This window comes from Schizosaccharomyces cryophilus (genome assembly GCF_000004155.1).
Source record: "Schizosaccharomyces cryophilus OY26 unplaced genomic scaffold supercont4.4, whole genome shotgun sequence".
Lineage (NCBI taxonomy): Eukaryota > Fungi > Ascomycota > Schizosaccharomycetes > Schizosaccharomycetales > Schizosaccharomycetaceae > Schizosaccharomyces > Schizosaccharomyces cryophilus.
Window position 1 is genome coordinate 726,534 of NW_013185627.1, and position 9,834 is coordinate 736,367.

General features: G+C 37.5%; 6 protein-coding genes and 1 non-coding gene across 7 annotated transcripts in view; 4 read left to right on the forward strand and 3 right to left on the reverse strand.

Annotated features, from left to right (window-relative positions):
* Positions 1-325: 325 nt before the first annotated feature.
* Positions 326-400, forward strand: SPOG_16277. Its single transcript has one exon. It is a non-coding gene; the product is annotated as a tRNA-Lys (tRNA).
* Positions 401-722: 322 nt separating this feature from the next.
* Positions 723-3,810, reverse strand: SPOG_02533 (cAMP-specific phosphodiesterase Cgs2). The gene is made up of 4 exons (XM_013168475.1): positions 3,716-3,810; positions 3,662-3,670; positions 3,200-3,615; positions 723-3,079 (listed from the first exon to the last, which is right to left on the reverse strand). The coding sequence occupies exons 1-4, from the start codon at positions 3,803-3,805 to the stop codon at positions 2,548-2,550; spliced, it is 1,047 nt and encodes a 348-aa protein (XP_013023929.1). The 5' UTR covers positions 3,806-3,810; the 3' UTR covers positions 723-2,547.
* SPOG_02532 (coatomer delta subunit Ret2) lies at positions 854-2,269 on the forward strand. The gene is made up of 4 exons (XM_013168474.1): positions 854-916; positions 958-997; positions 1,063-1,466; positions 1,615-2,269. Exons 1-4 carry the CDS (start codon positions 914-916, stop codon positions 1,879-1,881), a joined length of 714 nt encoding a protein of 237 aa, XP_013023928.1. The 5' UTR covers positions 854-913; the 3' UTR covers positions 1,882-2,269.
* A 288-nt stretch (positions 3,811-4,098) lies between the features above and the next one.
* Positions 4,099-6,346, reverse strand: SPOG_02534 (SPRY domain-containing protein). The gene has a single exon (XM_013168476.1). The coding sequence runs from the start codon at positions 5,759-5,761 to the stop codon at positions 4,592-4,594; it is 1,170 nt and encodes a 389-aa protein (XP_013023930.1). The 5' UTR covers positions 5,762-6,346; the 3' UTR covers positions 4,099-4,591.
* On the forward strand, positions 6,294-8,209 carry SPOG_02535 (UBA/UAS domain-containing protein Ucp10). The gene is made up of 2 exons (XM_013168477.1): positions 6,294-6,431; positions 6,597-8,209. The coding sequence occupies exons 1-2, from the start codon at positions 6,324-6,326 to the stop codon at positions 7,770-7,772; spliced, it is 1,284 nt and encodes a 427-aa protein (XP_013023931.1). The 5' UTR covers positions 6,294-6,323; the 3' UTR covers positions 7,773-8,209.
* Positions 8,210-8,343: 134 nt separating this feature from the next.
* On the forward strand, positions 8,344-9,032 carry SPOG_02536 (U6 snRNP-associated protein Lsm7). The gene is made up of 2 exons (XM_013168478.1): positions 8,344-8,504; positions 8,553-9,032. Exons 1-2 carry the CDS (start codon positions 8,455-8,457, stop codon positions 8,842-8,844), a joined length of 342 nt encoding a protein of 113 aa, XP_013023932.1. The 5' UTR covers positions 8,344-8,454; the 3' UTR covers positions 8,845-9,032.
* Positions 8,959-9,834, reverse strand: part of SPOG_02537 (nucleoporin Nup60) — a gene marked incomplete at its 5' end in the record, with an annotated part of 2,862 nt that continues 1,986 nt past the window's right edge. The window contains one exon of the mRNA XM_013168479.1: positions 8,959-9,743. Within this exon, the coding sequence (XP_013023933.1) occupies positions 9,166-9,743 (578 nt within the window). The 3' untranslated portion in view covers positions 8,959-9,165. The remainder of the gene's footprint in view (positions 9,744-9,834) is intronic.

The window sequence follows — 9,834 nt, forward strand, 5'->3', positions numbered from 1 at the left end:
TTTAACATATTTCCCAATCCTCGCATTGCGCGTATCCTGATATTCCTTCGCGTATGTTATCTTCTATTCTTGAACACATTCTTCAAGCAGGCTTATAGACAAAACACTGGGAGAAACAAACGGCAAGTCCAATAAAGAGAAGTGAAGCATGAGAAAATTCGCTGGAATACATAGGCTTCATATAGGCACAATTCGATAGCTTCGAGTAGTGTATGGAATGCAGCTAGATTTAAAGAAAATCAACGAAAAGAATTCTTATTATGTTTAGTTCAGAAGACAATACTCTACGGTATATTATCTTTTTTAAATTCTATTTCTCAACGAGTCCCGTTTAGCTCAATCGGCTTAGAGCGTCCGGCTTTTAACCGGAAGGTTGCGAGTTCGAGTCTCGCAGTGGGAGTTCTTTTTTTCGTATCCCTTTGGTTTGTTTATCCTTTTTATTCTTTCTTTTAACGGTTCTTGTTTTTTAACTGTATTCAGAGATTATATTTTTCTACAAATAAAAGGAAAAGGATCTATCCTACTCCCAAGTGAAATTTTCGTTCTGTGAAGCTTCAACAAACGTTGGTAGGAGGAACGGAAAAATTTTCTTTTTCAATTCGAAGTAAAAACAAAAATACAACTGTATTTTCTGATTTAATAAAGACACCAACCGCCTGTAGCCGTTTCAATAGTGGAAACCATGGCGTTTTTTTTTTTGTATATTTTTTGTTTATTTATTTATTCCTTTTCTAGCGGATGATGAAAGACTTTTCTTATTCACTCTAACAATGTCTTGAGACTCCGTATTCGGCATAACGATACCGTTATTGTTCGTAAACTTCTCATTTCATGCAACACCAAGATAAAGCACCTTCCATTAACAAAATCATAGATTTGTCTGCTACAATTAGAAAGCAATTACTTTTAAAAAATGGTATGGTACAAGAAGAAAATAGAGATGCTAATTCCCGTTAGGTTGTTTTAGCAGCAAGTATTGTGAATCGAGGTGGTAAAGGTTCGTGGTAATAGGATTTGTTGGTTGCTTGCTGAGGATAGAAAGATAGTTAACAGGTTGAATAGCCATTATTTCCCGTCAATTCCGTGAAATGTCTAGAGCTCGTGTAGAGAGTCTGTTGTCATCATTTCCTGCATTGGTTTCTGGAAAATCCCAAAATACGACAGTCGAGACAGAAAACGTTCGTTTTGTATATCAACCTTTTGATGAACTGTACATGGTTTTAACGACAAACTTGCAATCCAATATTTTACAAGACATTGATACTCTTCATTTGCTGTCCCAAGCATTAACCTCTATATGCCCGTCTTCTGATGAAAGAGAGATTTTGGAATATGCTTTTGAGATTTTCATTGCATTTGATGAAGTTACGAGCCTTGGTTATCGGGATAATGTTACGCTCCCTCAAGTCAAAATGTATTTGGAAATGGAAAGTCACGAAGAAAAGATTCAAGAAATTGTCTCAAGGGTACGTACTACAAATAATTTGCATGCTCCGTGGATCGATCGATCAATGGTTTGGAGAAAGGATTCCGTTTATTTGCAAATGCACACATCCTTCCACGAATTGTCTCTCCTTTTGCCAAAATTCTGTGACCACTAACACACATGTTTAGAACAAAGAATTAGAAGCAACTGAAGAAAGAAAACGACGGATCAAACAATTGGAAATGCAAAAGAAAGATGCTAGGCGTGCTGCTTCTCACCCTGCATCTGATATTTATGAATCGGCTGGATATCAAACCGTCAACACTACTATGGCTGCTAACGCAGAAGAAGAATCTGCTATGGAGTCATATCATTCTGCTGCAAAGGCTGCATCTGCCCCTCGGGTGAAGGGTATGCAGTTGGGTAAGAAAAAAACAACCACTTCAATGTTTTAAACTATACGCCTTAGCCTCCTTTGATATAATTCCTTGCTTTTGCATAACATTGTTGTTCTCTTCTAATGCTTGCCTATACTTATAATATTCATTCTTTTTTTTTTCTCCTCAAGCTACTTGAAGAATGAGCAGGAAACCTTTTTGAACTTATTCAAAATATTGACTTTTTTCAGCTTGATCAACAACAACTCAAGTCTACTGCTTATACGTATGTTTCATAAGTAAAGAAGGGACCCCTTTTTGGCCGTATAAACATGTCGTGTATGTAATGTTGAAATGCGCTTATAGATTTATTAAATGTAATATCATGAAGAGGTTTCCGTTTCGCAACTATAGTAACCATCGTTTTCAGACTATAAATAGTTATGCTTGAATCCAAAAAGATAACCCATACAAATTGAAATCGAATTAGTAAACATCGAGCTTTTATTAACAGGGATGTTCCCTTATGACCAAAATTCCAATCGCTTTAGTGTATAAAAATTCTAATGATGGAGGTAAGTGATGCCAAATTTTTGTATTATAAGAAAAAAGGAAACAGAAAAAAAAAGAGTAAGTGCAACGGAAAGTAATTCTAAAAACAATGAAATTCGAATGATTATAACCATACACATTGCATACTGCAGACTGAATATAAAATCTCAAACAACGACCGTAAAACCATTGTTAGGAAAATCTATAGAACTGTCCTCGTTGCACGATTTTAAATGTAACAGATAGGGAAAATTGCTTACTTAAAGCTTCAAGCTGCTCCATGATGACGGCTGCAGGATCTATTGTCTGAAGAGGATGAGACTTCAAATGAGTTATTAGCACAGTAATATTATCCATATTCCCACCTAAACCGATAACGAGAGACTGAAGGGAGCATAACTCTTCCACTAAGTGCCGAGGACAAAAATGGCCGAACAATAATGGATCAGGTATATCAGGAGTAGAACATTCAATTAATATATGAGTTAACTTCTTTTTAGCAATAAGATTAGCGCACATTTTCCAAATATAAATATTCAGTGGATCTGACGCTACTTTGTCTGGTTCTACGTCCCCAAAGGCTAGGAAATACCGGTCCGTTAAACCGTTTCGAATGAAGAATGCCGATGACTTCAACTCATGGCCAAATGACGAACCATGATTCACGGGAAAAGGTAATATAGACAAGGAAGAGGTTATGTTGGTATACATGGTTTCATCGATTCTAAATATTGTTGTTAGTAACTGCAAAATTGCGACAAAAGGCAGTTTCTTCTTCCCCTTCATCTTCCTTCCATATCCATATATGGCAAGACACATCACGAAAAGCTTCCTTCATCCTTACATCTTGAAATTTATAAAACCGGCTTTATCTAACGCAGGCCACACTTGGTTATTGAAAACATGCTTTTTAAGGGTATTGATTACATAGTCCAATCCCACGATCGTCCTTGGGTTTTGGGGACCAAACATAGCGCTGTTGATAACACAACCGTAAATATGATCAAAATGGCAGTGTGAGATTAAAAATGTTTTGATACGCTGTTCAGAAAACAACCAAGCTTTCGCATATACATTGTCTTGCGAAATACCCTTCGTTGCAACCTGAGAATCTCTCTCTTCAACGTCGACTGTCAGTTGCTTTCTTTCTATGAGTTCCGCTAACGCAGAAAGATGTCCTCCTCCATCAATCGAAATTATCTCCTGGAAACGCCCATCGGAAAGAAGATGCGCACTACAATCTGACTCTAATGGTCCTCCCTACACTATGTAAGTCCTTCTGTCTACTCCATTTTTCGTGTCTTACATTTGTGCCCTAACCTTCGTTAACATAACTTTTCGATCAATTTTAAAATCATACCAATGAAAAAAATGTGAAAGATTCTTGAGATGTCTCAGAATATCGCTTTTTCGGTGGCCTTTCAGCTTTTCCTCCACTTGTAGGATGCATGGCTCTGGCTAAGAAAGCACCTTAAAAGAGCCTAAGCTTTCATTCTTATTTCCCTTTGTTATGTCATGGTGATGTCTATATGTTAAGGTATAGCTAGCGAATCTAAAAGATGCTCCAGTTATACGATATAGTGCACTGGCTTGTGCGTTCTAAAAATGGTAAACAAAGGCAATATGCAAGAGAGAAAACAAACAAATAACAATTTACGGAATAGCTAGTATGTACCTACTTGTGAATAAATTTCTGTATTTCTTTCTTTATTACGATACTGCTTTTTACGAATGGTTGGTGGCTATGGATAAGAGTGAGTTAGTTTCATTGACTAGTTCAGTCTACTAGTCCATATGGAAGAAAAGATGCGAACTTAAGAAATGGTCGATTTCTTGAAAAAGCTGTAGCTAATAATAAATAATATGCTTCTTTAATCACACTGCATTTTAAAGTCTTTCATACAAGTCTTGCAACATCATTTTTATTAGGAAAAAGGAACAAGAAAAACCATTTCGACGATCTGCTGTTTGTTTTCGCTCATTTTAAAATTGAGCTTTGGAGAAGAATCTTGGCTCAAATTATTAACCATATCATTATGTTTAAAAAAAATAAATAAAATTATTCGATCTTTCATAAGGATGAGTTGAAATCGCATGCATGAATTTCACGAACCTTCCAACCGGACATCGTTCAACAGTGCAAAGGAAACCATCACACTATTTCGAAAAAAAATCAAGTATGCATTGTATAGCAGAAAAGGGAGTCCGATGAAAAATATATATCGAAAGCCATCCTTTATTGCTGCTCACCATCAGATTTGGAACGTGCAGACATTGAATGCATGGGGTACGATTGAGCATAAGAGGAAGAAGGAAACCCTTGAAACGCTGTATTATACGAGGAAAGGGATTCACTTTTTGTAGTGTGCGAATTCGAATTTGATTGCGGAATTTGCGGTGGATTTACATCTGCTTGTGTAACCGTCTGAACAGATGATTCACTGACCGTGTCCCAATTTACGGTCGGTTGCGGTGTAAAATAAGAAGGAGGAGGTGCCAAGCTTCCCGCCGGAGGAGCTAATCTCCACTTTTTGATATTTGCTTCGATAAACACGTATCCAGCTTGGCCAAGGTTGACATGGACAACACATGGACCTGTTGCACCTACTGTCGGATACACGTTTCGATATGTACACGGCAATTCAGCACAGCGACGGCCATTTCTCGTAAAGAAAATTCTGTTCACTTTCGGCTTGTAAGCAACACCAATGACGTCTCCTTTTTGATAAAATGATGCATATGGTTTATTTGTAAAAGGCGAATTGCATCTCCGAGTTCCATCGGAAATATAAGCTAGCGACCAGAAATTCCAACCGGGCATGCGAAAGGGGGGATACGGTTTCGTAGTTAGTCCTATAGATATTGTAGTATTTTCATCAACTTCCAACAACTTGGCTTCCCAATAATACACTTCGTTAATCCGTTGCAATGGGAGATTTGTTTGAAGACAACATTCTTCCTTTTGAGTAAAGGAAAGTTCCGTGCGGTTAGATGCATAAGCACCATAGTCCAAATTAGGCATAAAATGCCATGCAAACACCCCTTTTTCTTGAACTTGCAAAAAATCAATTAATTTCGCATCCGTGTTGATGCGAGATTGAGCAGCACTCATCTCAAACTCACGAGCCTGCAAGAATCGTTCTTTTCCAGGTTCACTTAGGTGTGCAAATCCTTCTTCATCAATGTTTTCATTCTCAATTGCTTCATCATCCAGTTCACCAGGCGTATTGTTTCGTAGCAAAATCCTGGCATGGCCAGAGTACCGAAGCAAAAGCAAAAGTAAAGTAATAAACAGAAGTGCACCCAATGCAGAAAAGAAGGTGATAAATAGGAAAAGTACAAATTTCAGAAAGGCCTCATCAGACTCATCTTGAGTATATAACCATTGCATAATAGAGAAAGTCATAATCACAAGAATTTTAATGAGGAAGAGGTACGCAATTCTTTTTGTTTGTAGGTCAATCTTTGACGTTTCAAATTTGTACCCTTGATTCAACTTTGGTTTAGCAATCCATGCCCTCTTCCAGGAGGAGCTTGAATCTATGAAGTGAAATATCAAAAAATCGAAATATAAATTAATAAAAAATCCTGTTGATTCTTTCTCAAAGAGTCCAAAACCAGTAACTTCCGATTACTTTTCAGATCCACTGAAAAAGCCTAAAACAAATCGTCTCTTCTTTTTCAAAAAATAATTAAATTATGCAAACGGGCCTATATTTACTTTGGCTCCACACCGAGACAAACGAACTCAATTCTATTCTGCGATTTGGCAATTTGGCGAGAAGCGATGTCTGCAAATGGAATAAGTTGTAATTCTTAAATTTAAGATATAAAGCAAACAAAATCAAGTAGAATTGATGCTATTGTTCTTGATCCTGCATATAGTAAGGTGTTGGTGAACGTACACTTGCATGTATGATGTTGGACTCCCACTATAGGGAGAGTATCCGTTTACCAATATCGACGATATGTCAAGATCCGGTGAACAGGAAGCTATTCAAGCTTTACAAAGCTCTTTAGATGTTCCTGTAGATACTGCCCAATCTGTTTTAGAGTCATTTAATTGGAATGTACAGGTACGTAAGTTAAACGCTCGAGAAGGATAGGTCAGACAAATGACGGAGCCGTTGCACTTCATAAGTCGATTCTTGTAATACAAAGAAGATCAATTGTGTTTTTTTCCTTCTCTAAGCGACTTGTCGTAAGGTTCGCCTCGAATATCGCTAACGGTTGTACTTTAGGAGGCAGTGGAATTTTTAACGGGTGAATCTTCCCAGGAATCCAGAAAGAAGAAGCCGCTTCCTGGATTTGGGTTTTTCCATTCCATTTTTTCGTTTATTTTCAGCGGCTTCTACAAGTTTTGGATGTTTTTGTCACGCGTACCATTGCTGCCAACATTCCTTCCTATCCTTGGTGCTAGGAAACGCTACTTGTCACCAGCCGATGCAGCAAATAAGTTGCTTCAAAATTTGGAAGAACAGTATGGTACAAATCATATTGACTTTTTCACTGAAGGTGGGTATATGGAAGCATTGGCCAGAACGAAACGTAGCTTCGGGGTGGCTCTATTGTTTTTTACAAGTACAAAGAGTGATGACATGGAGGACTTTTCCAAAAAGGTTCTCATGGACGAAGAAGTCAAAGGGTTCTTATCCCGTCGCAACATTCTTTGTTGGGTTGGTGACGTTTGCGAAGACGAAGCTTTTCAAGGATCTAGACAATTCAATTGCACAAAGTTTCCTTCTGCAGTTTTGATTATGTATTCTCCTCAACTTTCAGAACTTGTAGTCGCGGCTCATTTGCATGGACCTATGGATTCAACTCTGCTTCAAAATACTTTAACAAACGCTTTGGCACGTCATTTACCTTCTTTGGAAAGGTTCCGTACCGAAAGAGAGTCTAGAGAATCTACGAGAGAATTAAGACGTCAACAGGATGATGCTTATCAAGCATCGCTTGCTCGCGATCGTGAGAGGCAAAAGCAAGCCAAGGAAGAACGTGAACGTAAACAAAAAGAACAAGAGGAAAAAGAAAGAATGCTAAAATTGTCTCTTCAGTATCGTTCTTGGTTGGCTGTTAGCATTCCCTCTGAACCACAACCCAATACGCAAGCAGCTCGTCTTTCTATTCGCTTACCTGATGGGACTCGTGTTATTCGAAGATTTGAGAAAGATTGTTTGGTTAAAAGCATATATGAATTCGTGGACAGCTTGCTTTTTGCTAAAGAAGAACCTGAAGTTTATGAACAAGCTATGTCTTCTTCTGCTGTCCTTGCTCCTCCTGAGAATTATCAGCACAAATTTCATTTTAGTCTCTATTCTTCTCTTCCAAGAGAAATTTTGGAAATGGAGTCGACAATTTGCGATCTTCCTTCCGTGTTTCCTAGTGGCACCGTTGTTGTCGAACTAGAAGATTAAAACTCTAGTCGTTGATCTATCTCATTATGAGCTCTTTTTTTATTCTAATTTTCATTTCATTAATTTTTGTTGTTGACGTCGCTGCGGTTCTTCCATTTCTATGAGCAACTTTACATGAATTGCTTTCTCCGGTTTCCATTCTTCCTTTATTTTCTTTTCCTTGTGTTTTTATATGCTCAATACGTTTTATATATAAATAACTAATGCCATTTCTTTTACCAAGGAAACTATGGTTAACATTCAATCTAAGAACGAACATTTGTATCATATGGAACTAGCATGCCTTTATCATCCCTTTATTACATTTTTAAAGGCTACATAATATTTATTTTGATTATTTTGTTTTTAGGACTATAGACTTGTCAATAGCTAAATGAATTGCTCACGAGTAACGATGATAGAAATAACTACCATGGAGCTAAGCACAAAATCTTGATCATTTCATTTCTATAAATCTTTATTTGATTTTATTTCAAATGGAATTGTCCTACCAAAATTGAAAGATGCTTCAAGACTTAGTATCTTGTACAACTATTTACGACTATGTATTTAGCGAGCGCGCCTTCGACTTTCCAATTCTCCATGGGTTCAAGAAATCCTACCTGTACGAAGTTTGGAATTTCCCAAATCTTAGCTTTTTGTTTGAGACTAAGTTTAAGTGAGAGAAAAGGATTTATTTAATATGTCTACCGTGCAGAAGCGCCCAGGACCCGCCAATTCTAGTCAGCCAACGTAAGGAATATCACAAAGAAAGCACCGTTACTAACAACTGTAATATAGCGAAAAACCCAGGAAAGAATCCATTTTGGATTTGTCCAGATATCAAGATCAAAGAATTCAAGCTACTTTTACGGGAGGACGTCAAATTACTGGTGTGCTCAAGGGTTATGATCAACTTATGAATCTTGTTTTAGACGATGTGGATGAACATTTGAAAAACCCCGAAGATGGTAAACTTTTAGATAAAACTAGGAAGCTTGGCTTGATTGTTGTACGTGGTACTACTTTGGTACTCCTTGCTCCAATGGATGGTTCTGAGGAAATCCCTAATCCATTCTTGCAACAAGAGTAGTTCAATGAATAAAAGAAAAGAAAAGAAAGAGAAAGACGAAATACTACTTATTTATGTTTACATATTCCTTCACTTTAATCGAAGTATCTTTCCATTTTACATAAATTGATATAGATTGTGTACATGGACGTTGAAACTTTTTTGAAATTATCGTCACCTGTTACCCTTTTTTCATCATATTGTTCCCAATTTATACTCGTAAGAGCTATTCCAAAATTAATGACTGATCTCAGTATATTTCGATAAATTTGCGAAACAGACATCTCATCATCGTTCCAAATGAATCAACTCGACAAACTCAAGTCTTTTAAAATCATTATCTCAATAATCTTTTTTCTCCAAAGTTGAAAAAGAAAATGACGGAACTTCGTCGGTAGCAGATAGTGCCTTCTCATTTACAGAACCACCAGGAATGTCTTTCTTAGGTAAAACGGTAAATGAGAACTGTGGCAGGCTCGTTTCTTCCACGTGTTCTTTTTCCATTACAGGAGTAGCGGAAGAAAAGGCGTTGTTTCTAGTACTGCCAAAGGTAAAAACAGGTGTCTCTTTTGGCTTCTCATCCACTTTTGGGGATGAAGGAAAGGAAAATGGTTTAGGCTCCTTATTGGTTTGATTTTCTCCAGCATTGCCAAAGGTAAAAACAGGTGTCTCTTTCGGCTTCTCATCCACTTTTGGGGATGAAGCAAAGGAAAATGGTTTAGGTTCTTTAGTGGTTTGAGAAACATCCGCCTCGTTGCCAGCCGCTGAAACAGCGGAGCTAATAGGTGGAATTGAGGAAATGCCTGGCTTTCCATCTTTCTTTTGCTCAAGTGAAGAAACATCAGTAAACGCTGAATGATTCGTTAAGGAACCAAAAGAAAATCCTGGAGTTTCAACAGCTTTAGGTGTTTCTGTCGAAGCTGTAAAAGGCTTAGGCTTTGAAAGGTTTGCAAAAGAAAACCCCGAAAATGACTGTTTTTCCGAGGTGGTTTCCGGTTTTTGAATAGAAGA